This window comes from Labrus mixtus, chromosome 5, assembly GCF_963584025.1.
Source record: "Labrus mixtus chromosome 5, fLabMix1.1, whole genome shotgun sequence".
NCBI classification, from domain to species: Eukaryota; Metazoa; Chordata; class Actinopteri; order Labriformes; family Labridae; genus Labrus; species Labrus mixtus.
The window spans coordinates 4383989-4410742 of NC_083616.1; the positions used below are offsets into that span (position 1 = coordinate 4383989).

At 41.7% G+C, this 26754-nt stretch overlaps 1 protein-coding gene across 1 annotated transcript in view; it reads right to left on the bottom strand.

Annotated features, from left to right (window-relative positions):
- Window positions 1-6061: 6061 nt before the first annotated feature.
- pnpla7b (patatin-like phospholipase domain containing 7b) overlaps window positions 6062-26754 on the bottom strand; it is a 33918-nt gene continuing 13225 nt past the window's right edge. Inside the window, exons 15-35 of the mRNA XM_061037380.1 lie at window positions 25530-25679; window positions 25149-25226; window positions 24088-24293; window positions 23853-23984; window positions 22496-22619; window positions 22198-22387; window positions 21435-21584; window positions 19663-19726; window positions 19228-19396; window positions 17879-18061; window positions 17648-17766; window positions 15143-15299; window positions 14455-14571; window positions 13473-13542; window positions 11376-11492; window positions 9792-9940; window positions 9541-9693; window positions 9331-9447; window positions 7689-7773; window positions 7062-7192; window positions 6062-6950 (exon numbers count right to left, since the gene is read on the bottom strand). Coding sequence (XP_060893363.1) covers window positions 6885-6950; window positions 7062-7192; window positions 7689-7773; window positions 9331-9447; window positions 9541-9693; window positions 9792-9940; window positions 11376-11492; window positions 13473-13542; window positions 14455-14571; window positions 15143-15299; window positions 17648-17766; window positions 17879-18061; window positions 19228-19396; window positions 19663-19726; window positions 21435-21584; window positions 22198-22387; window positions 22496-22619; window positions 23853-23984; window positions 24088-24293; window positions 25149-25226; window positions 25530-25679 — 2727 coding nt within the window. The 3' untranslated portion in view covers window positions 6062-6884. The remainder of the gene's footprint in view (window positions 6951-7061; window positions 7193-7688; window positions 7774-9330; window positions 9448-9540; window positions 9694-9791; window positions 9941-11375; window positions 11493-13472; window positions 13543-14454; window positions 14572-15142; window positions 15300-17647; window positions 17767-17878; window positions 18062-19227; window positions 19397-19662; window positions 19727-21434; window positions 21585-22197; window positions 22388-22495; window positions 22620-23852; window positions 23985-24087; window positions 24294-25148; window positions 25227-25529; window positions 25680-26754) is intronic.

The window sequence follows — 26754 nt, forward strand, 5'->3', positions numbered from 1 at the left end:
AGTTAAATAAAACAGTGCCCTGCGTTTAGTTTCCCTGTGTTCCTTCCCTTCTGTGTCTGTTCATTACGTCTAACCTTGATTTCCTCGTGGTTGCTCCTCATGTTTTTTCTCCTGTCTCTTTTGGAGTTTCTCAGTTAGACTTCAGTTGGACTTTGTTTGTTTGACTTGCAAAAGGAAAAACTTTTGTTTGGGCCTGTTTTCCATTTTTGTGTTAATAAGTACTTCTTTATCTGCATGGTCCTCCACTTTTGTTTTTGTACACCTTGTGAGACTTACTGAAAATGGAGTAATTGACCTTTTTAATGTTCCTTTGAAAAAAAGATTGTTAATAATGATGTCTTCAAATGATTTGGAGGTTAGCTGACAGATGTAAATGGTGAGTTGAAAAAGGACTTGAGCTTGTGTAGCGCTTCTCTCTAGTCTTCTGATTACTCAAAGCATTTTCACACTGCAGGTCACACATACACATTCACACACTGATGGCAGAGGCTGCTGTGTAAGTGTTCATCAGTATTAACTCATCCACTCATACATTCACTTGTCACTGACACACCAGCAGAGTCCACTGTCTTGCCTTAGGACACATGGACGCATGTGGCTGCAGGAGCTGGAATCTAACTGCCAATCTTTCTGTGAAGAGGTGACCCACTCTACTGCTGAGCCACAGCTGCTCACAGGCTGATGTTTGATATTTAAAAAGAAGTGGTTGGTGGTTTTGTGTTTTTTGTATCGTTTGTCTTTAGCTGAGAGAAATGCAAAGAGTTGCAAATGTCGGCTGTCTCACCTACAGTGACTTTCCTTTGTGACAATTGGAGAATTCACACAGATGTTCAACCTGCATGCACACACGCACGCGCACGAGCGCGCGCACACACACACACACACACACACACACAGCTCTCGTTAAATTTAGATGAAAAATCCCACTTCTCAATTTGTGATGCTTAATTTAATGCTCATGCTCAGATCAGCATTCTTAACACAGTAACATCCATCATTTCGGGATTATCTTGAATATTTGTTGTTGTCTGTTTCAGTCAGATTCTTCATTTTGTTTGAATGTAACAAAACGTAACAACCTTCAGCTACAACGGCTTTGTATATTGTATATTTTCTGAGGTTAATTGTGCTGAAAACCAGAGGTCGATCCTTTGCCCTTTACTTTTCATCGATCCATTTTCTTCCCTTGGTTCTGATACCTCCTAACTGTATGTCCAGTTCAACCTAATGACCACCCACTGTAATAACTGAGTTTGACCTCTCTGCTTTTAAATGTCGACAGAACTGTCAGACCCATAGACGGTACATAATGATAAAATGTTATATACAGTCTATGGTCAGACCAGACAAAAAATACGTTTTTACAGCATAAATAAACATGTTTACAGCCTGGTACAAAAAACAAAATAGGTCTGATTAGTTAATGTCATCACTGGCACACACTGTGCGGGGGGTGAATTTTTAAGTGTTATCCATAGTTAGGAGCGCAGCTGACATGATTGACAGGTGGGAGCGGTGTAATGGTCCGTCAAGAGGTTTAAAACCCGCCTCAGCTCCAGCTCTCAGCCTGTCTTTAGGTTGACTGAAAGTTAGACTGAGACAGGATTTCCAGCATGGAGGCTGCAGCTGATGATCCTCCAGAGCCCCCTGCAGGAACAGATGGGTGACGTCACTCAGGCTTCAAACATTCATATTTCCAGTCTATGGGGAGGACACACAACGAACTGGTAAAACGAGGGAGGACACACAGGGATTATAAACAATAAAGATGAGGGGATAACGAGACGCAGGCAGGTTCAATCAGGGCGGGGAAGCACAAGGCGGGAAAATCCAGGGATCTGAAAGAAAAAGAAAAAGAGACAAGGGGAAGTACAAAATAAAACAGGAAATGAAAATAATACCAAAATAAATGGACAGAAACAAAACATGACCTTGGGTGACTTGACGGGTTGTGTCATTAATTCCCTTCCTCTTTAATGGTCTTCATGTCCTTTCATTGTTTTATTTTCATTTCTATTATTTGTGGCTCTCTTGTTGTAAAACCCCACTCTCTTTAAAAAATATATATATATATCTATAATAATCGTCTTCCTCTTTTCTGGTTTATTTTATTTCCAGTAGTAAATGACTTTGTTACCATGATTTTATAGTCTCTCCCCTCCCTCTCTTTCTTTTTTTTTTTAGTTTACAGATTGTTGCTCCGCCCACCTCTCCAGAAGAGGGGGGTTAAACGGGCTCACCTGGCTGTTTCACAATCAGGTCCTGCAGCAGGAGCAGGAGGGATAAATGAAGGGTGTCCAGTGTTTTTGTGGGAGCAGCGAGCTGAAAGCGAGACATTTTCCTCCATCAGTGAGAGGAGGTGTAACTGAGCTGACTGAGAGTTTAGTTTAGAGCTATCACCACTTATCGATTCAAATCCGATTCTCAAGGTCCTAATTTGATTCAATTCCTGAGGAGCCAGTGCAGCCTGAACCAGACGTCACAGTCTGCTTACAGCACAGAAACACAGAAGAACTGATTTGAGTGGATGGGGGAAAGGAAATAAAGCTGATTAAAATATCGATCTGTGATTTATGAAACGATATTGGATCATTCAAATGAAAATAGAATTCAATCAAAAAATCTTTTTTTTTTTTTTTTTAAACCCAGCCTGTGTTTAGTTTATTCATTTTCTTTATTTGTTCATTCAAGTTTCATAGCCAGACACCATCGGCTTCTGTGTTTTTTTTTTTTAAGTTATTCATTAAAGGAAGCTCGTTCTCTGTAAGAGGAACTTTTTGTTGGCTTTTTGTTTTTTTACTTCTTAAACTCTTTTGGTTAAATTTCTGGTCTCAACTTTACATTCTGCGTTTTTCATGAATTGTTGTTCCCTGCAGGCACGATGGTGCAGTGGTTAGTGCTGTTGCCACGCAGCCAGGAGGTTCCTGGTTTGAATCCCTGTCAGACAGAGTCTCTCTGTGTGGAGTTTGCATGTTCTCTCTGTGTATGGGTTCCCTCCAGGTACTCCAGCGTCCTCCCACAGTCTAAAGACATGCTCATTAGATTCATTGATGACTCTAAATCACCTGTAGGTGTGAATACCAGTAGGCTGTTTGTCTGTCAGTCCTGTGATTGACTGGTGACCAGTCCAGGGTGTAACCCCGCCTCTCGACCAATGACAACTGGGATCGGCTCCAGCCCCCAACAACCCAGAATGGGAAAAGCAGTATACAGTATACAGATAACAGATGTAATGTTTTTCCCCGCATCCCCTACCAATGGTAACAATTATTATAACTCACTGATACCTAAAAATAACAAACAAACTGCCAGAGTTAAATATTTAGATCACTTTATTTCCACATGGCAACGAACAGGTTCTTCTAAATTTAAGAATCCACAAAAAAAAAATTAAAACTTCTGGACTTTTTCCGTTTCAGTACACAGCTTAAACACCATAAAAAAGTGCATTTCACCATTACCCTCCCTCACTAAAATCACTCTAAATGATCAATTCTAAATCAATCTTACAATCTTTAATTTAACTATAAAACATGAAATAAACCAGAACGGACCCAAAATAAGGACTCCAGTTTGTCAAAGGCAACGTCTCACATAGTGGTAACTATCCCCGTTAATACAAAATCATTCACAGTTAGGATCATCTATAATCTACCACATGACAATTAGATCATTATGACACTTTTTAACAACACCTTCTTCAATGTCCCGTCATCGAAACAATGAAACAGGACGAGTCAACAGCTCATGGTCTCTGTAAACACCGAACAGGACAACAGCGTTTAAAAGTCAGGTACTAGTTTTATTATATCACTGATGTTAGGTAGGTCTAAACCCTGATAGTACTGATGGTGATCATGAGTCTTTGAGTGTCAATCTGTTATAGAGCTTGATATATGAAGGTCCAGGCAACAGGTGAGCAGCTAACCATTTAATAAACTAACCTCCGTCCAGGTGTGAGAACCACACATGAAGTGAAAGGCTAGTCCAGGTGCTCGGTTAAATGTGTGGGGTCAGTCAGAGTTTATCTACACTCACGCAGGCAGTAAAAGGCAGTGTGAGGTTGAATAATAGACTAAAATGTGTCGTGATCATCATACACTCATTATGTGACATAAAGGCTCCAGTTATGTTTATAAAAACATCTAATCTCACTTACTGACGCTGTTGAAGGCCAAAGTCAAATTGTGACGTTGCTGTTAGCTTTTTCTGGGTGCCTCGTTTCTATCTAGGGTAGGATTTGAACTTTTTCACAGCTGATATTTTGACATGTCATAATGTGAAAAGCCTTCTCGTAATCATCAACAATAATAATTAGCTATGGTAGAGCCAGAGGTCTGTGTAACCCGTCTTTGCAATTGGTTCAAACAAAATACAACAGCTAAAGCAACAATATGTAGGAATTTGGCTTGGTGCGCTTTGGCGCCCACCGAAGGACTCTGAGTGCAACTGCACTTTAGTAAGACACCTAATGCTGTTACACCAACCCTTCTTATACAACGTGCGTCTGTGTTTAAGGGTGAGAAGCCGGACTCTAAGCAACCACGTCGACTGACAAGGTACAGGAAAATGACCGGATCTTTGCGCAAAGATGAATTTGCTAGTGAACTTTTTGCATGTGGAGTGTATGTGTATGTGTGTTCAACTGTTACCACGGTAACTACAGGCTGTGGCTAAACAGCTTCAACATGCTAGTTGATTAAGGTTTTGTAAGGTTCTTCTACCTCTTAGCCTCAGGCGTTGTATCAGCCCGTACAGAGACTAACTGGATACTTTTCTATAACTGAAGGCTTGTGTCAGAACTGGTGCCTTAAAACTGTACACGCTTTGAGAGATGACCTCGACCTGCTGCCAAAGTTACATACTGCAGCAAACAGGCGATCAAGTCGCGCTGTGGACATGAGAGAGACGCCATTCTCCCTGTTGAAAGTTATTATACTTTGAATCAATTGTTTAAAGATGGACAAGTTACATATTGTTGCTTTAGCCTCTCCTCTGTTTCCTTTGTGCTTTATGTGAGCGCACATTCAGAGTACGCTCATTCAGAGTACGCTCAAATGAAGCAACAGACAACAATAGTTAGCATATAAAACTCAAAAACGGTTTAGTATGTAGCATGAATATTACTAACTAGGACATTGCTAAAATGTCTGCCATGAAGAAAAGTCTCTGGAATATCTAAATGTGTATTATGAAAATGTAAGAGGGACGGTTGTATCGATAGTCTCACATGTTCTCTGAAGATTTAGCTCCAGATAAGAAATACATTCAAGAATCACATCTAAGGTGTGCGTTAATCATGTTTGAATAAACTATTATCACAGTGCTCATAACACCTGTCACAACCGCGGCGTGCAGAAATCCCTTCATCATCGGACATATGTAACACTTTACAGTTCTGTGTATATGTTCATAAAACGTGTGTGTGTGTGTGTAAGGACATACAAGTATTTATGTAAGTTTCCTTATTAATGCAGGTCAGAAGTAAACCAAGCACTATGTTTTTTTTGTCCCTACCTTTATGGTAATAAATATTAAAATGTAATCTTTTCACTTGTTTTGATTAGTGTTATGTTATGTGTGTATATAAAACATTAGCTTATATGTAAACAATGCTGTAGTTCTCTGAGGTTATTATGGTAGGAAGCAGCTATGCATAGAACTGTGCCAAAAGCCCTTTTCACACATGAACTCCTGAAAAATATCTAGATCATTTCAGGAGGATTGCGCCGGATATTCTCCTGACCTGGATGTTCACATACGCTCCTCACAGCGGGTCAGTAAGGAGGGGGGTCGAGGGTCTCCTGAGGTAAGAAGTGACATAAAAAAAAAAAAAGACACAGAAGTAGAGGCCGAACGACAGAGTCCACTACATGATGCTATAAGAGAATATTTACCTTTATATCAATGCTACATATAGATGAACAGAATCTCACTATGTCTATTCACCGTGCAGCAGTCACAGTATATAAACGTCTCTCCCCTCTCCTACTGGCTCCAGGTGAATTCTCCGGATAATATCCTGCTGCGTTCTCACATCAGCTCACTAGGACTTGCTGCAGAAAAAATACTAGGGGTCTGGCAGGAGAAACTCCGGGTGAAGTCAGAGTTAAAAATGTAGCTGTTTGCGTTCACACATACAGCTCCTCCTCCTGGAAGTATCAGGAGTTTTTCAGGAGTTTTCTGCAAGTGTGAAAGCCCTAAGAGATTGGCACTGCATATTATAAAAGATGATATTGAAAAGTTGTGCGTATGTTTATGTGGTGTATGAAGACATCAATCTTTTACACAGTTTCAAGGCGCTCAGGGTGCAATTCCCTTAATGTCCATGTTTCATTCCTCAGCTGAGCTAGAGACTACAAAACAAAAAAACTAAATAAATGAATGAATAGATTTCCTAGATTGTTGTGGGGCATTTGAGTGAGAACCCCTTTTGTAGATGAACTTTTTTAGACCGCTGAAATGTGCAGGAAAATGAGACACCTTGTGGGTCTTCACTCCTCCTTGTGCTCACGGGTATGAGCCCAGAAATCCTCACCAGCTTTGTGTCCTGCACACTGAGCATGCTTCTTGGCTGCATGTTTGTCATGCATACATTTCAAAGGTTAGCAGCTGTCTGTGCAGGTTCTCAGTCATCCAGGTCATGGTAAAATTGAAGCTTGATCCAAAGGCAACTGGACTTAGTTGAAGATCTTGAGGATGTTTCACCTCTCCTCCTCTGAAAGGCTTCTTCAGTTCTAAACTTACTGGTGGACGGAGCTAGTAATGTAGGCCTCTGTGGATCATTAGCATGCTAATGATCAGTGACTATCAGCATAACTGCACTGAAACGTGTGGACACACTCAGCAGCTCTAACAGGAAGTCAGAGCAGATGTCATGAATGTCATGGCTGAGAGCTTTGTGAGGGATTCTTGGGCCGACGTCGACTTCTGATTTGAATTTCTTCATCCTGTGAAAAAAACAGAGACACGCTTGGTTTACTTTAAAATGATTGCTTTTCTGTAGCTCGGTGATGATTTCATGTTTTTGAACGAGAACATTAAAGTGCTTTAATGCATACTGTTTCTGCAGTGTCTGCTGTCTCCTCTCCCTCAGTGTATTCACTGCCGGCGTTGAATGCCTCATAGTCCGACAGGGCGCTTTCCACCGCCTCCTCGTCGTAGTCTGTCTGGTACTCATCAGAAAGTTCCTCTTAAGGAAGACAAGAGCACACAACATGATGATCAAATACTGTCCTATTTGTAATTTTTATTATTTTTAGAAAAAGTGACCGACTCAGCAAATCACACCATAGTTCCCTGACATGAAACCAAAAATTTCAGCAGACGGCTTCAAGCCTCTACTTAAGCCATTGAAGCTGTTACAACCTAATGATTGAGAGATGGCCGACTACCACTGAGCCACAGCTGCTCCTGCACCTCCTTTAGGGGTCTATTTAAGCTGACAGATTCATGGTCTCTCTCTCTGCTCTGTCATGTCCAGCTCTGACCTGCACCTCAGCCCACATACTGGCTGCTGCATTGTTGTCAGAGAAGCCAGCACTTCAACATAGCATGTTTCCTTAATGTCTGATCAGATAGTAAGGTACCTTCATCATTTCATTCAGTAAATATCTTACAGATTGGACCTTTAATATCTATATAAAATATTTTGTTAAGTAGGTTCACGATTTCAGCCTTATACTTACCATTAATCAAGGCAGGTTTGACAGGTTCAATTCTGGACACTATCTCTGCCAGGTCAGTGAAAGAGGCATTGGGACAGGTGACCACCTGAAAGACACAAAGTGCATGATGTGAATGAAGACTTTAAAACAGGTTCAAGTTCAATATATTCACACAAGTTTTTATGTACAGACATAACAAGATACAAACGTGGGGTCTTTATTGATGCCTACAAATGCCTGTCTAAATAAACTGCAGAGACTACGTGACGACAAAGCCTTCACATCTTGGACATTTTTTATAGCTTGCCATTGCATCACATGAACTGAGCATAGACTGTAAATATTAATGGACGAAGCCTGTGTGACGTCACCCATCTGTTACTGCAGGGGGCTCTGGAGTCCCATCGCTGGCGGTCGCCATGCTGGAAATGCTGTCTCAACCTAACTTTCAATAAACCGACTGACATGCTGAGAGCTGGAGCTGAGGCGGGTTTTAATCCTTGTGTTATGAGATTGTTTTCTTTTTATTTCAAGAAGTATGTTGTCAAGAGATTTGTCAAGTACAAATGGAATTAACAAAAAGATGCTCGATAAATATTCAATATCTATGTTGTCTAATGTAAACAGCTGATCATCAATGGGTCTGTGCCCTGTCTTGAGATCATCGATATTGAGTTTTTTATACACTTCAGTGCCAGAACTTTGTTGATTTGATTGTGTTAAAATCATTCAGTAAATATGAAAGAGAGAGCCTGTTTTAGAAGCTGAAGAATCTCAATGTACAATGAAAATAACAGCGGCCTCTGTAAACATCTCAACTCTATTTGTTTGCTGACAATAAGGAAGCGTGACTCTTCATCAACTGTTTCATCATCATTTCTCTTAGCTTAACAAATCTGGAACCAGTACTAGCTATCTCATCCAATGAACCATCCTTTCAATCAGACCAGTTTAAAAAACGTCTGCGTAGTTAGAAAAGAGCGGTCAACTAATTTAAGATTGTGCTGATATCATTTGCAAAGTCTTTTATTATAAAGGTGGCTGTTGAGATTGCTGGATATAAAACATTTGAATGCACCGTGGAAGTAGAAGATCATTCTGATATTTCCACACATATTCGATTAAAATTAGAGCCCGACAGATTAATCAGCCTGCTGATAATATCTTCGGATATTCGCCTATCAGGTGACTATAGGTATCAACTAATGTTATCACAGATATGCGCCGATATCACCAGATTTATTCACCAGTCAAGTAGCATTTCATTGAAGTATCATTGTATTACACTAGCAGTTCCCTGTCACCAGCAGCGTACGGATTAAAACGAGTATTATAATCCTCCAGAGTGTAAAAGCTGTAAAGCACAAACATGCACAGTTATTTTCCAGTTGAGTGACCATCTTGCTTTCGTTATATATCTTTTCAACAAGTGTTTGAAAATGTCATTTGAGGGTTCAACGCAATAAATGTGTTTATCTATCTCTACACATCGAACATAGATCTGAGAAAGAAATTGGCCGAAATATCCCTAATATCGATATCGGCCCCGAGAGTCCCACATCGGTCGGGTCCTTCATGACATCCAACTTGGTGTAAAGTGAAATACACGATAACGTCTCTACAGAGTATCTCCTCGTCAGTGATGTGTGTGCTTTACACTCACATGGCCAGTTGTGGTCTTGTGGAACTCCTCCTGATGTCTGTCTTTAAGCATGCTGTCCACCACGCCGCTGCGCTGCCACACATCGAACAACGTCTTCCCGTGCTGGTATCCCACCTCCTGCAGCCGCAGTGAAGAAAGGTTAGCGCTACATTCAACCCGTGGAGGAGATGAGGTCATAAGCATCGAGGAACAAAGGGGGGGGGGACTCACAGCTATCTCGTCGAACTTGCCAAAGTCTAGAGTGCCGTAGTGGTCGATGGGAGGTCGGATGTACTCGCAGTATTCACACTCTTTGACCACTTCCAGCTGCCGCACACAGCAGACGTAAGCGAGCCGGGTTTGGATCTCCGCCATGTTCAGGACCTGGAAGGTACAATTAGTTTCTCTGGGGTCTGACAGCATGCTACGATATTAGGTTAAATGTTTCTGCTCTCCTGAGGACATCTGACATGAGGGGTTACCTTGACTTTCTCTGCCAGAGGATTGAAGCGTTTCCACAGCAACCACCAGCCGTTCAGAGAGTCGCCGTAGTTTGTCAGATTGGTTTCATCCCGGCTCCCAACATCAATTGCGATCACAACCTTTGCCCCCATGGAGCGAGCCACATCAGCTGGAAATTATTAATGAGAGAAACTCTTTTACTGTCGGTCAAATAACCAACTTTTCTAAATCTGTTTCTTTTATCATTAGCGCTGAGGTCTCACGGGAATTCAAAGTTTTCTGCCAACGTAAGAACGGTCTCAGCAATCTAAAATGAGAGATAGGAGTATGTAGGTTGTTGTTGTTTGTGTTGCCGTATTTTGTTCAAACAATCCCCAATCGGTCATCATGATGCAGATAAGCTGCATTTAAAAGTTAAAATTGGAGAGTTTTCAGGGTAGATAGTGGATGTTGTTGTTTTTGTCTGATATTCAGGTATAGATGTGTACGACTTAATTTAAGTTGACTCTAAGTTTCATGGTTTTTGAAAAGTGGAACCAGTGATTCTACACATCTGAGTCTGTCCCCGGAGGTTCTATAAAATATGTAGGAATCATTTTTAGAAAGCCTTTTTGAGCTGTCAGAAGGAGCTTTAAGAAATCTGACAAAACTTCTCCCTCTCCATCCATGGCATCACAGTGCTCCCTTCCTTCCGACGTCTGTAACCTTGGTGTCATCTTCAATCCAACCCTCTCCTTTGACCAACATATCAAACACCAAATCACCAAAACAGCATTTTCCCATCGCAGAAACATCGCAGGTCTTCGTCAATCCCTCCCCTTCTCAGCTGCTGAGATCCTCACCCACACATTCATCACCTCCAGACTGGACTACTGTGATAGTCTCATCTACGGTTCATCATCCAAAACACTCAGGAAACTACAATATAGCCAGCGCTGCTCGTCTCCTGCACCCGTGACCACATCACCCCTGTTCTTCAAGACCTCCACTGGCTCCCCATCCCCTCACCTACAGAGCCCTACATAACCTGGCTCCCCCCCCTACCTGTCTGAGCTCCTCCACCGACACGCTCACACCCACTCTCTCAGGTCTGCTGACACAAACCTCCTTGGAGGGTCTTCTCCCACACTCTTCAAGAAATCCTAAAAACTCACCTCTTCTACATCGCCTACAACCACTAACAAACTCTGTTCTCATCCTCCTCCTTTTAGATTATTTCTTCTTTGTATTGTTTTGATGTTCTTAGTACTCAGAAAAAGAACTCTATAAGTCTAATGTATTATAATTATTCTTTATATCAGGGCAGTCAGGTACGGAGGAGTATTAGAGTCCGGCATAAGAAATTCAAAAAGGATTAAAGATTATTTGTAGCTGCGTTATTTTTTAAATCCAGTATAATGATAAGGAAACAAGTCGTAGTGAATGGAGTTGAACTTGCAGTGATAATGCTTAGAGTAAAAAAAAAATAGAGCCACGTCATTTTCCTTCAAAGCGTGAAGACGTGGTGTAAATGTCTCTCAAACAGGTCGAGATGATCCAGACTAAAAGAAGGTCATCATTATTGTTCTATCATATAAAATGACCACACTGACGGTGTTTCTCACCGGGCAGGTTGTTGATGTATCCTCCGTCCATGAGCAAGTGTCCATCTTTGGGATCGCAGAGAGGCGGCAGGTAACCAGACAGAGACATGCTGGCCCGGACATATCTCCACAACGAGCCTGAGTAAAAGGTGAACATGTTTACAGAGACGATCACATTATCACAGTCAGTCATTTCTTATAGTCTTTATAGTTTAAATTAAAGCTTTTTCTCCAATAGCATCTCATTTCCATCACTTTTTATTTTAGACAGCCTATGTTTTATTCACCTTGAAAAAATTTTGGCACAAAAAATTAATGATCAGAGAAAAACTAGTGTGCACACATCCAAGCAAAATGCATTCAGGTGCAGCAGGACACAATGAGAAATGTCCGCACACTGTTCAGCTCCCAATTTAAACAGAACAACAATCTTTGTCAGGCCTGAGGCAGATCTTATGGATGGAAATGTTGCCTTGTTTAAAATAAAGATGCTCATTGGGAGCTGAACAGTGTGCGGACATTTGTCTTTTTTCTGCTAAAATAAATGATACGTTACAGTAATTAGTACAATTAGCACTCAGTTTGATTTGAAGTAGCTCCCAAAAATAAACATCTTGGACCACAGGAACTTTTTCATAGTTTTAGGAACTGTTAGAACCTCTTCCCCTTTTTTATTGATTCTGCACCGCAGGAACTATGAACTATTTAAGTTCGTAGAACCCAGTTTGGAGGAACCTTTTTAGCCCCTGTTTCAGAGTAGGTAAATGGAGGTACTCTCTCCCTGCTCAAGAGGGACTTTGAGTCACATCAGTGCAGGCTGATTGGTCGAACACACGAGCCAATCCAGTACCACTAACCGACCCTTTTTAAGTCCCACTGTAAACGTTATCAAATAACAGTAAATAAAATATAAAAACAACACAGATTAATGGGCCGACAACAAAGTCCAGGCATAATTGAGTGTAAATGCGACAGAGGAAATATGATGCCCTTCATCTAAGCTCGCAAGTCTCCTTTCAAGCTTAGATCTATTGGACGATGGTCTCCATATTATTGATGATGATGATGGTAATGACGATGGTTTTTGTTTGATAAAGACGACTTATAAGATGGTTTCTATACTGATTAGAGCTCTCAAGAACTGCCCTCAATGTTGTGCTTTGCCTCTGGTCACTTCCTGTCAGCACCTGTGTGTCCAATCAGACTCAAAGCTGATCGTTTGCTCTTACTGACATTGTTCCCTTTTTTCTAGATCCTTGCTTGTGTTGTTCTTACTCTCTGATGTACGTCGCTTTGGATAAAAGTGTCTGATAAGTGAATTGTAGAATTGTAGAAAACCAAATCACACACAACAAACACACAGCTCCCAACACGTCCTTCTCCATAGTTACAGCTGTGACTTTAAAGATTATATCAGACATCACCATGGCGATGCGAATGCAGACAGACAACAAGTCCTCGTTGTGTGAAGTTCTCAACGACCCCCCCTAGTGGATAGTTCCTCTTTAAAAAGTCTCAAGACCTGTTTGGTCAGAAAACACTGTTATAGTCACGGGGTACAAAATATGAGCTTTATAAAGAAAGAGAGAAAGATATGTTTGTCTCCTTCTTCCCTTCAGCTCCACAGAAACATAAAGTCGCTCTTTCCTGTCATCTGACCGTAGCGCTCGTGTGACAGGTGATCCCAAACTCCTGTTTGTTACTGCACAGGCGCTCTTATGTTTCTCTCTTTTCATTAAATGGTAACAAATCTCCTTTCTCTAAATCTTCTTCCCTGCTCCCTTTAAGAGTCACACACTCAGCCAGTGGATTATTATTAACCTGGACATATTTATTTAACCCTGAAACAAACCAGTCAATACACTGTGCAATATCTGTTTCACATAGTTCATCTTGTCCATTCATTATGTAAATATTATTTTATCTCGTACATATCTTATTATAGTAGTCCTACTTGGTACTTATTGCTTGTTTTATTATCTTTATTCTCCTTTATTTCCTACTGCTGTATTGTGTGAAGAGCAATGGTAACACCAAATGTCCCCCTGGGATTAATAAAGTATTTCTGATTCTTAATATAAAAAAGAGATTTTAAACAGAGGTTAACGTTGTACAGACCGTCAGTGTGAACCCTCATGGAGGAAGCTGTGATGTCTGTTGTGATGTTGAAGTACGGCAGCCACAGGTCCTGGTGAAAGAAAAAGAGATCGCTATCATCTTACAGTATAAAGACACAATCTCACGAAGTGTTACACCAAGGAAATATGCCCAAAAATAATTATCTTAGAAATAAGAACCAGTAAAGATGTTAGTGAAATATGCTTTAATAACCAGTAAAGACTCATAACACTGAACAAGAAGTTAGAATTGGCTTTAATTCTGCTTAACTATTTACATTTGAGTTTTGAATATAAATGTTGGTATCATAAATTCTGATGAAGGCTGAATATTTGTTCCTCTAGTTAAATTTTGAGTCATTGTTATTGTCTGATTGTATCCTATAATTTCTTACAGTTTGATCCTCGGGCAGTGAGAACCAAATGAACCAAGTTGGTGCAAAAAAAGAAAATGAGAGTCTGGAGTGCCCGGAAGTTCAATCAAAGTTTGGTGAAGCTGCTCTTTTGGTGAAAACACAAAAATTCAAAAAGATGAAAAACTAAAGCACTCCTCTTTAGCTCCTTAAATACATACTGGACATTTAGGATGTATGTATGTATTGAAGTTGCTGATTGTGTGCTGAAGAAGAAGGCCCTGAAGAAGGCTGTTTATGATGATACAGATGGGTTGTACCCAGACTTTTAATGACTTGCCTTGTTTTTCAAATGTCATACACGTTTTACTCTTTTCAGAAGAATGAATTGTTTTTTTCATCTTTTTGAACCCACTTGGTAATCAACGTTGCTATCCCTGAAGTGGACTCTGATAAAGAGACATTACAGAGCCGATAGTTTAGAAGCTGCTGGTCACTCTCTCCTTGTGAAGGGATTGAACACAGCTCTTCCTCTACATTAGGCTTTTTCTTTTAACCAGTGCTTTAATGTTCAAGTCTAATTCTTTAACTCTTTGGAGAACCTGGTTTTAAAAAAAACTCTCAGCTTACCTCTATCTGTTTGTCCTTGAAGACGGAGCTGACGCCAGAGTTAAAGGAAGCTCCAGAAAACATGGAGGTGACCGGGTAGGTCAGATCCAAGATCTTCTTAAAGTAAGACGTCATATCCTGAGACAGGAAGAAAGAGACGAAGGAGAGAGAGGAAAAGAACAAAAAGTATGATGTCAATATGTGCTATAACATATACGATAAATCTTCAGTTAATACCCAGAGTAAACGTGGGAAAGACTTTAAAATTGTACACCAGATAGAAGGTTTATTTTGGGGCTTTTTGTGCCTTTATTTTAGAGACAGGAGAGTGGATAGAGCCGGACATCAGGGAGAGAGATAATGGGGAAAGGAGCCACAGGTCGGACCCGAACCCGGACCGCCCGCTCTGAGGACCACAGCCTCTAACCACCATGGCACCGGCGCCCCACCAGAAAGAATATTTTACTGTGTACAAACTCAAAATAAGGATATTGATAAAACAAATTGAATTATAAATCAGTAATTTGGCCGACTTTTTTAAGAGAGTATTCTGCTGCATTCATTACTTTATCTTTCTTGGACAGATGTTGAAGTTCATCATCACCCTCTAAGTGAGAGCTGTCTTTATCTGTCAGGTCAGCCCCAGACCAGTAAAAGGGACTGGGCTCTACATTATAATGGTTTATAATGGTGTAGGATGTCAACTCACCATGGACCACTCTCGAGCGCGGACCCTCATGCGACTGTTGCTCTTCTCCTCGGCGTACAGCGCTCCCATCAAGGAGCCGATGGACGTGCCGCCCACCATGTCGACGGGGATCCCCGCCTCGTTCAGCGCCCGCAGGATGCCGACCTGAGAGCAACCCCTGAGGAGAGACGGACCTCCATCAAATAACATCACAAATAAAAACACAACATCAAGCTTACCTTCACAGATGGTCATTCGGTCTCTTATTAACAATTTAATTCCTTTAATTCCGGCTCTGTTTGTTTTTAGAGTTTGGGACAACTTTACAGAAACGATTCTTAAACAGACCTCTTTGTCACATGGTGGTCATATTATTAAAAATTTAAAAACAGAATCATACTTCATATCGCTCTTTTAAAAGCCGCCAGTCTCCGTCTACAAAACCATTACTTTGACCTCGCTGAAACAATAACTGGAGTTGCTTGTCTACCAGTGACCAGTGACCTGGTTTGTTTGTTTTGTTGTGGGACTTTAGATTAAGATTAGCAAAAGTCTGAACACAATTATACAGCACAAGAAATAAGCCAATCCACTCCATGTCATGCTCTGCTCTGAGTAAGTTGTCCTGATATCATATGATATCAGGCCTTATTTGATATTTATTGTTTGTTTTTGTTTTCACATTTGTGCTGTGTTTTTATTTTATATATTTTTTGGGAGGGGTGTGCCTTTATTTTAGAGATAGGACAGTTGATAGAGTCAGAAATCAGTGAGAGCGAGGGAGTGTGGGGGCGCTGATAGCCTAGAGGTTATGATGTGTTCACCATATACAGAGGCTATAGTCTTCAGTGCAGCGGCCGTGGGTCTGAATCCGACCTCGGCCCTTTGCTGCATGTCATCCCCCATGACTCTCTCCTCCCAACATTTCCTCTCTCTCTTCAGCTGTCCTATCTAATAAAGGCAAAATGGCCCAAAAAATATCTTTAAAAAAATAAAAATAAAACAAGAGAGAGTGGGGAATGACATGCGGGAAAGCAGCCACAGGTCAGATTTGAATCCAGGCCACCCGCTTGGAGGACTACAGCCTTCATACATGGGGCGCGCAAACTAACCACTACGTACCGTTTGTGCTCTGTTAAATGCTGTGTCTATTTGTTAATGGACTTCATCTTGTACCGACTACTCTTCTACCTCTAGTCTTCTGACTACTCAAAGCACTGAGTGTCCATCAGAAGTTACTAATCACAATCAGACACATTCATAAACCGCAGATGAAGCAGAGGGAGCAATTTGGGGTTAAGTGTCTTGTGACATGTGACTTTACATTTCAGTCTTTAAGAACCCCCTCAAAAACCAGTGGGCTCTAACCACACAAACCAACATGGATAATGAAGACTAGGAGTAAATGATCCCTGCTGTAGTTACAGGTCTATCAGGAGTCTCCAGTCATAGCTGAGAGGAATACAGTCCCTACCTTATCTGAGCTCCAGGAGAAGCCAGAGCAGTGAAGAAAAGAGAGAACGGTCAGAGTAAAAACAATCAGCCATCACCGTCTTGTACAAATAAACACATTCTAGAAATTTAATTTCCAAGTGTCTGCTTTGTTTTTACTCACACTAGAGTGGGAATTAAATGCTTCTATGCTTCAAACGTTTGTCTGCATAGTAGTGGAAAAGTGAAAAGTGAAAGCTGCATATGTACTGTGGTAGCTATTTGTGTTCAAGCACCAAAGCAGAGATATGATGAGTGGCCATGCAGTTGCAACAGGCAGAGGCGCGGCTTGTCAACAGGCAGGGCAGGTGACTAATTGGGGCCCCAGACCAGTAGGAGGACCGCCGGAGGACTCACAAACTTGAAACCAAAGCAGTGGCCCAAAAGTTGCACATTTTGCAGCGACAGTAGGAAACCTCCCTAAGGGGGCACCATCTGACAACCCTCACTCCCGTTGCCCTGCTAGGCGTTGCATGCGTGATAGCTGTGAAAACCAAAATCTGTCAATGAAAGTCAACAAAGAAAAATGAATAGGAATTATTGGTGAAAAAATAAAACAGGAAGAAAGAGCAAGAGGAGTACGCATCGAGACACTGGCAGACATGATGGTGATGAACGCTGGTTGGAGGGCATCCCCCCATTTGATTTTTGCCTAGGGCCCCAACAGACTCTAGAACCGCCACCGGCAACAGCAGTTCAAAAAGTTGACTTTTTATATATTTAAGTTTTGGCAACAGCTGTTTAAAAAGCAAAGACTCTTAATGTTATAGTTCCTGACACATTCAGACAAAAAATTAAAGATTAAAGTCGGAGATGAACTGAAAGTAAAAAGTGAAACAGTCTTCAGTTTGTTCCTTTTCTAACTACAGGAAGCTGGTAGAGCCAACGTGACATTTCTTTATGCTTCCCTTACTTTTCTATCATGTGCTGTAAAGAATTACACGCCATTAAAAAAAATAAAGCTGCTCTGCGGAGGATAAAAAAACATGACTCAGGTCGTGATGCGTATGTAAATGCTCCTATTGGCTTTTCTACCTGGCTCCGCCTCCTCCCAGCACAAGGGCGATGCTGTTTCCTGTCAGGATCCTGGCCAGACGAGAGAAGTCAGAATGACGATCGGGACCCTTTTCAAACACACGCTGGTACAGCTCTCTCTGAAAACACACGCACACACACACGCACACGGACACAGTAATAAAGCATTTTGTTATCCAGGCCAGAATCTTTACACATAAAACGACTTGGTGTGTGGATGCTGTTGAGTACCAGCTTGGGTAAACTCCTCCTGGAGAAGACTCGGCGCGGGCAGGACAGGTGATGGTGTTTGGAGATCCAGCTGCGCATGTTCAGCCACATGGCGGTGCCTTTGGGAGGCGGGCCGTCCTCCTTGTGAAGCAGGACGAGCTGCTTCTGAGCCCGGACTGCACTCCCCTCCAACATGCGCTCCAACTAAAGGGGGACAAAGGGAAGAGGAAGCAGGTAGCTTCACTCAGCTCATTGAGGAGACGTGTGGCTTGTTCACACTGTGATGGCTGAAGTACGCGTGCTTAGCTAATGAGACAGAATTTAAATGTTAAGGACCCCATAGTTTAAAAACTCAGGTTGTAACGTAAAGGCAGGGTTGGTAATTCTGGGAAGCTGGCAAGATTTGAAAACATCTCCTCACAGCTCTGTCTAAACCCAACCCCCTCCCATTTGAGCTCCTTCAAACGCCACGCCCCCCCCCCCCCATATATGCATGAGCGCCACAAGATCTCAAACGCTCTGGTACAAAGCGAGGGAGGATATCATCACATCGCTTTCAACTTTATTCTACTGCGTCACCTCATGTCTCATTCAGCGGTAGGAAAACACCGAACATGAACAAACTGAATAATAAAAATAAAAAAAACATGGCGTCACTTTTCAGACCCTTCAACTCCCTTCAGTTGTCGCCGTCACTGAAGAGCTTCATGAAAGTCAACTCTGGTTTGTCCTCTCGTTAAACTCTTTGTCGTCGCAGCCTTCTCTTGAGCAGGGTGAGCGGAGGAACAAAGTCATTTCTCTGCCATCCTCTGACGTGGAATACCTCCAGTGGCGGTGAAGCGCGAGGGTCGAGTACACACAGGGAGCCAGGGAGGCATTTGCTTGGTACTTCCCATCCGGACGTCACGGCAAAAGATTGGTAGAAGACGTTTTTACAGATTTACAGCAGCTACAGAGGACGCCTCTTTTCAGACACTTTTCAGATAAGATTATTTTTTGATTGCTGCTGTGGTGTAAAGATCTTTTTAACAAATGTGTTAAAGTGTATGCTGGATAAAATGACCACCCCTACTTTTAAGTAGCTGGTCAACATTTCTTACAGAGTATCACCTTTAATACACATTTACTAATCTTATCTAGCTACTTATAGTCTTCATGATTCTCTTCCATATGGATGCGACATTTGTCTACAGAAAATACAACAACTTAACAAACTGCACACAACAGGACTCTCTCATCTTGATAACAGAGCAAACAGTAGAGTCTGATACACTCTGCCAGATATTATTCATCCCTGTTTAGAGGCACTAAAAGCTCCTGATCAAAAAGTTATTAAGAGCAGCTTTATCCACCTATCCGTTTACACTGACCTCACCCACTGTGGGCTCCTGCTCACCCAGTCCCACGATGATGATGCAGTCCGCCTGGCGGATGCAGCGCTGGGTCCAGGGCGTGAGGCTGGAGTCAGACTGGTAGAGGACGATGCGATGGATGTCCTCCTGCTGCCCGAGCCAACTGGACAGACGGTACTCGTGGACGCTTTCAAAGATTATGAGACACAAGTATCAGCTGTGTCACCTGTAAACAGCCTATTCATTTAAACAGCCTGTCATCAAATCAGGTATTTTGCAAAGCAGGATTATGAAGGAGCTGGATTTTAATGACAGCTGTGTTTTTGGTGATGATTGATCAATTGTCTTTATTTCAAAAAAGACAAAACAATGCCTCATAGGACTTCAAACAATCTCATTGTGATTTCTTTCTTACGTATTTAAGATGGTTTAATCACTAAATCTAACTTCTACCTGTCCAGAGCAGCAGAGCCGAGTCGCTGTTTGATGGAGTCACTGGTCAGGAGGAGCGTGGGGCCTTCAGAAAGCAGAACAAATCAAATGAGACATCAAAATATGACAAAAAATAAAGTCAAGTGCAGTGTGGTACATTCTTCACCTGTATTCATTTATGATCAGGATGTTGAAGGTCACTGCTTTTAGCCGTCATGCTTCTACTTATATGTCTCCCTTGTTCCAAGACGGGAATCAGCCCACCAGATTCAGAGCACCAGGGTCTGATGCCCTCATAAAAGCCCGACCCCAGTGTGGCTCTGGCTCTCTCTCTCATCCCAGCCATCATTTGAAAATTTTTATTATATTTTGCTTCACAACATCCCACACTTCATTTATGCCACACGTCCACATTAACACTACAGACTTTACTGATAGACACACTCCATGTTTGCAGTTACCATTTCATTTGTGTACTTTCTAACAATAATTCATTATTATTTGCAGTTTACTTGTGTCCTTCCCATATCGGTCATGGCCCTTGAGCCAGGTTATGACAAAGTAGTGTAAGAGTTTAGGTATTTAGGAATCTTTTTTGTTAGCACTTAAGTTTTACAGCAAACAAAAGGTGTGAAGGTATACCCATAAAAAAGCAACGCAGCACTTGGATCCCATCAGGAAAATCAAACTTGCTCAATAAAATTGCTGCATTTCTTGTGATTTTATGTGACTGTGATTTTTTTAAGGTTTATTTTGGGGCTTTTCGTGCCTTTATTTTAGAGATAGGAAAGTGGATAGAGTCAGAAATCAGGGAGAGAGAGAGAGTGGGGAACGACACACAGGGGAAGGAGCCACAGATCGGCCTCGAACCCGGGGCCGCACACTTGGAGGACCACAGCCTCCGTACATGGGGCATGCACACCAACCACTAGGCCGCGGGCGCCCCCAAACTCTGATTTTTTTGTACAACATACTTCTCTTGATTTCTGTGTTATGTTTGATGTACAGATCTATTTCTGATCACGGTAAGAGTGCATTAGTTGTTCCAAATTACTCTCTTTAATGTATTACACTGTGTGCCGGCTGCCATCAGGTGAAGTGCTCAAACATGCATGGTACAATTTAGGCATGAATATGTGTAACGGTTCAAGCAGCCGGAGGAAACTGGGAACTGTAAAGCGCCCGATGTTCAGCTTGAAAACAGTGTGAGCACTGTTATGGATTTTTGTGCTGAACAACATGTTTCCCTGAAACTAAATAAAAAAGCTTTAAGGAACATTTTCTCTGGTTTGCAGAGTGTGTCAAAAGTCATTCAGCAGTAAACACATGTGATCCATATGGAATTAAAAAGGCTGTGCGCTTGCCTAACACAACATGTACAACAGGGTGGTTAATGATCTATGTGTTTGCTCTGTTTTCCCTGAGCTGAATGTTCTGCACACACACAAAAAGTTCTGATAGGAGGATGAAACATCAAACCCAAGCAGTGATCCATTTTGTGCACATTGGTTTGTGTAAAAAAAAAAAAAAAAAAAAAAAAAAAAAAAAAATCAGCAGTCGCAACGGATCCCTGCAGCTTACATTGGAACGATCAATGAGTATGGAAAAGTGTACATTCATATTTATTCTGAGACATTTTATAATTTGGTGTGCCAGTCTGTGAATTCACATTGTGTTTCAGCGTTGCACAGCAGGAGCTTGACAGTCTGAATAGGGCTTGGAAATCATGATACTTCATGTAACATTTAAAAGGAGAGTCGGCACAGTGTGTGTGTGTGTGTGTGTGTTCGTACCAATTCCACTGAGCGCGTGCTGCAGCTCCAGAGTGAAGGCAGTGAGGGGAACATCCTCAGACACTGGCAGGATGGCCACAGTGGACAAGTTAGAGGCTGGATTCCCAGCATCCCACTTACTGGTGGGGGTGTGGAGACCCAGACTACGAGCTGCAGGCAGAGGAGAGTTTTTAATCTCATTAGATATTCAAGATAAAGAACAGTTTTTACATGTTTATACATATCACATTTGAAATTATTATTTTCATAAGTTCTACTGTGATGGCAGCTATATGACAAAGTTTACCAAGGGGACAATAAAAGTGAACCTTAATGTATAATTTGTATTTGTGCCGTCCCTTTAAGTTGTCAAAGTGTCAGCTGGCTGTGAAGTGTGCTGGCCCTTTAAGAGAGTTGATTGCAAAATGTGTGAAGCAGAGCTGTTCTTTTTTACTGTTCTTTTTTTTCTGCTCCCTCTGAAAGACTACACATCTGTGAGTACAAGTTGTCTGTGAGTCTTAAAAATAATTTCTGTACACCTTTCTTTCAGCACATGTCCATTGTGGATATCAGCATTTCAATTAAGAACAATCACTGTATGATTCAGCAAACTTATTGAACTCCCTCTAATTACATTTTTAATATTTGCATGTCAGATCCTACTGATTAACAACTCCTTTAAGAAGTATTTGCATCTTTGAAGCCCCAGTCCTGATCAGGGAGAAGTGACTGGTAATGGTGGATACATAAATTGACAAAGATACAGAAAAGAGATTTTGGTTACCAGCCAGAGGTCCATTGACCTGCTGCATGTTTCCCAGGATCTTCTGTCCAAGCAGATGAATGAGCCTCGTGACAACCTGAGGGTACCTCCTCTTGATGGAGTTCAGAGCTCCTTCAGGAAGCTTGGCCAGCTCCGAGTCCCTGACAGCGTGGACTGTGGTGGCTCGGTTCATATGGGTCAGGGCTTCAACCTGAAAAAATCAAAACAAAGCAGGTGTCTGTCAGTGTCAATGTGAGTCTTTTAAATTGTATTATTATCATTTTTTATTAAAAAGTAAAAGAGTTTCTGGTTTACTTACAACACCGATAAGATCCCCACGGCCATACTCTCCAGCCAGCTCCTTCTTCCCATCATCCTTTGCAATGACAGAACGCAGACGGCCACTGAGCACAATGAAGGTGCTGTCGGACTTGTCTCCCTGTCTATGAACATTCAGAACAGAACAAAATCCAACATGACGTTAAAACAAACATTAAAAGTTATTCCATTAAAAAATATATATATTTCTATGGATTAACATTTAAAAGTCGTTTTGTTCCTGCACTATATGCTCTGTTATCAGTCTCTTTTCCCGTGATAATCATCCTCTATTTTTTGTTGTTTATGCTTGTACAAGTTTTTCACCACAACATGAACCCTGGGCCACGTGTTTTATTACGTTTTCTCATGTTTGTTGTTGCTTAAAGGAAGAATGTGTGACTTTTTGATCCAGTAGATGTCGCCCTTGATCACCAGCATGAAACCAAAACAAACTGCTGTATGGAGACACCTCCTCTATTCTGAAGCCTCCGCTCTCCTCCAGAGACACACCTCCAACCCTTCTCCCCTCGACTTGCAAGAGGGAGTTATGAATTAGAACGCACCATGATTCAGCACCATTAAGCGCAAGCGGCGGAGAAAATTGTCCTTTGCTCGAGCTGCAATTCCCTGTGTCCTGCATTGTTGTGTTAGCGGGCTAATGTTAGCACTCTTTGGTTAGCTCGTAGCTTCATATTGCACATAAATTGAAACAGAATGACCGTGATCTAAACACACTTACTTGACATAAAAATAATCAGTGACTATGTTCTTCTTCTTTTCTCTAGTTCTTGACTAAAACAGCTTTTTACTCAAGGTCGTCCTGTCAATGTAAACATGATGTAAACACGGCTCTGACAACAGTACAGCTGGCAGGACTCGAGCTGCTCACTCACTGTAGACAGTCATGACTCAGAGAGAAATTTAAACATATTTATGTATAAAATGTCACACATTCTGCCTTTACCGCATTTAGCGCTAATCACATGTGGTATTCATGAAAGTGGGATGACAGTTGAGTATGTTGCTACCCTCCTGGATATGTTGTTGACTTTTGTACAATTAAAATGGGATGTTCTTACCACAGTTTTTACCACACCACTTTACCATATGAACCAATATGTGTGTAACAATAAGTGACTATATGGCTTATTCTTTTAAATTGTGATCTCACTAGGACACGTTAGATATGTACGAGTATTGATTAAAGCCACAACAGTTCTTTGTTTTCATGCACAATAACAAGCTCAGTTCAGTTCTTTCATGTCGTTAATGCAGGAGGCTCACGAGACATAAGCCATGAGAGGAAGCTAAAGAAATTATGGTTTACGTGTTTCACCAGAAAGTCCATCAGATACCTGTAGACCGCCCGTCCAGCCTCCACAGCCATCCAGTCCAGAGCAAAGTCAATCTGCCTGACGAATGGTGAAACCCTCCTCACCACAGTGTGAGCTACGTTCAACACCACCCTGGGCTCCTCGCGCATTATCCTGCAAAATGAAAAACAAAACACAGATGTGTGTGCATCCTCGTCATACGCAGGGAGGAACCCACATGGAAAGAAATGACTGACTGTTTGGTGTGTGATCTTACTCGTAGAAGTGAGCCTTAGATATGGAGAGGAAGGTGCAGTCTCTCTGAGCGCGGACACTGAAAATCAGGGGCTCTCCTGTGAGAACAGCCAGGTGACCCACCATCTCCCCCGGGTGGGTGACAAACAGCAGGGTGTCCTCCTCACGGTCGATCATACGCTGGTAGACGTGGAGTAACCCCGAGATGACGAACGCAATGCTCACATCCTGTGAAATGTACATACGCACATAAACAGAAGCACAATAATGCAAACATACAGAAGACCATAAGTACAAGCTGTCCCGTCCACCCCCTCCTCTCTAGAGACGATGATCACGCAGGTCACCATGTGGTGGACACTGAAGCTTCAGTGTTTATCCAGCTCTGCATGGGTCTGTAAACCTTTCTGTGTTCTAACCTCTCCCCATTTTTCAAAAACATCTCCAACATTGATCCTAGTTTGAGCACGTTTCTGCTCGTGGAGCTTATTAGAAACATGCAGAGGCTTTTTAGGTCGAGTACAATCACTTCTATCTGAACCACTTCTCTTGCCCGCTTCCATCGCTGCAACACCTCTTGGCTTGACGTTTGCCTGATAAACTGAGGGGCGTCCAAAACACTGTGTGTTGGTGCCTTAAAACCGCCTCCCTTCTCTGGTCCAAACAAATCCAGAGCATTCAGGAGCAGAATCTAAAGTTAGAAGGAGGACATACTGGCTGCTGCATTGTTGTCAGAGAAGACAGCACTTCAACATAACATGTTTCCTTAATGTCTGATCATATAGTAAGATCACTTTATCATTTAATTCAGTAGATATCTTACAGATAGCTCCTTTAAATATATTTTTCTAGATGCTTCGTCCTTCATCTTGCTTCCCCCTGAAGCACGGTTGTGGCACAAAAACAGTTACCGGTAAATCCGAAATAATGAATGTGGATTACTTTCCAAGACATTAATAAAAAATAAATAAGAAACATGAGTCACAGTTTGTAAAAAAAACAAACCCCCCCCAAAAAAAACCATACACAGTCATCTGGCACCTTAATAACAAAGAGAGAGAAGTGTTACAGTAACAAACTGACCTGGTCTCCCTGGTTGCCTACAGCAGTGCCGGCTTTGACCTGTCGCAGATTCACCCTCCCCTCCAGCAGGCTGGGGTTCTGTTGACATGACATGACATTTAAAGAAACAAACTCTGTCTGAAGTATCTGGTCATAGCCACTTTACAAAATATACAGTAGATTCATGATGACAAACTATTGCCAAATCAATACATGTCAGACTTTTACCGTCTGTTACGTTTAGATTTCAATGTTTGGGCTCGAGGACGTTTCTTTCTAAACTGTGGGAAAACCCTGAAATAATATTACTTCATTTCTCCACATGTAAGACAAGGTTTAGGATAAAAGATTTTAAATCAATAACATTTTGTACACAAAAAAAAGATGTAGTTGGTATGCTACCTGTAGGGGGATGACTTGCAGCAGATCCTTTTTAGCTGCTTGGAAAATTGCATTGACTTTATTATGGTTGACGTTTCCTCCTCCAGCTTCACTGTAGTGATAAATAGCAGATGGAGTGTGCAGCATCGTGACACTCTTCTTTAATATAGACTGAGGAGACAAAGACAGAAAGAAAAAACAGAGTGATGATGACTTTTAGAACAACCCTAAACCACAAGCTACACACTCGTTCTGAGCAGCAGTTGCCTCTTTATGCCAAAAATTATCAACTGAATCTGCAAATAGTAGGCAGCAGGAGCGTGTTCAGAGGGCCAGGGGTGGCATGGCCCCCCTAGAAATCTGATTGGCCACCCCAAAAATCCTGAACTGTCATTGGCTATTTGCCCTGTCAGAGGCGGGACTAATGTTTAAACCAACTATTAGGTCATTTTTTGGCAAAGACTGCATGTAGTTTTCTTTACATATCAATGTAGCATATTTTCTTTTGTTTGCACTTTAAATTGCAAATCAAAACTTTGCACATCTATTTCATAAGACATGTTATTAGGAAAGTAATGCACTCTGTCTAATTTGCAATGAACTAACTGGCAATGTGTCAGCACCAAAACATTGCAAGGTAGACTGCGCAGGAGTTTGCATAGTACCTTAAAGGCACAGTATGTAGATTCCACCACCAGGGGGCTCTCAATCAATTCAATAACAAAAGATGATGTTGAGGCTGGAGGGGAATCATGGGAGTTCTCTCTGCTACTCCCCCATTAAAAATGAAGCTAATGTTGCCATTATTTCGTGCCATAAAATAAGATCTGATTGGTGAAGTTAGAAAAATGTATATTAATTTGTGTGTATGTGTGTGCACATCACACTTTAGGCCACCCCTGCATAAGTCAGTGCCCCAGCTGGGCCACCTAAAAGTCAATATAGTCTGGACACGCCCCTGGTGTGCAGAGGCCTGAGAAGCAAGTCTGGTCTATTTGTCTTCCCCTCTGTGTGGATGAATCACAAACAGGTGAAAATGTTTTTGCATAGCAATATCTTCAAATCAAATCTTTCCCTACACAGTTAGGATGTTCTGAAATGTTTACAAGTATCATTTCCAAGTCCCCTTTTTTATGGCAAAAAGTGTGTTTAAAAGGTTGTAATCCAAATGTTGGACACAAACAGGACAGAAAGACTCTTGACGCCCAGCCACCTCCATCGGACTGTGTCGTCCCCACAACCACCG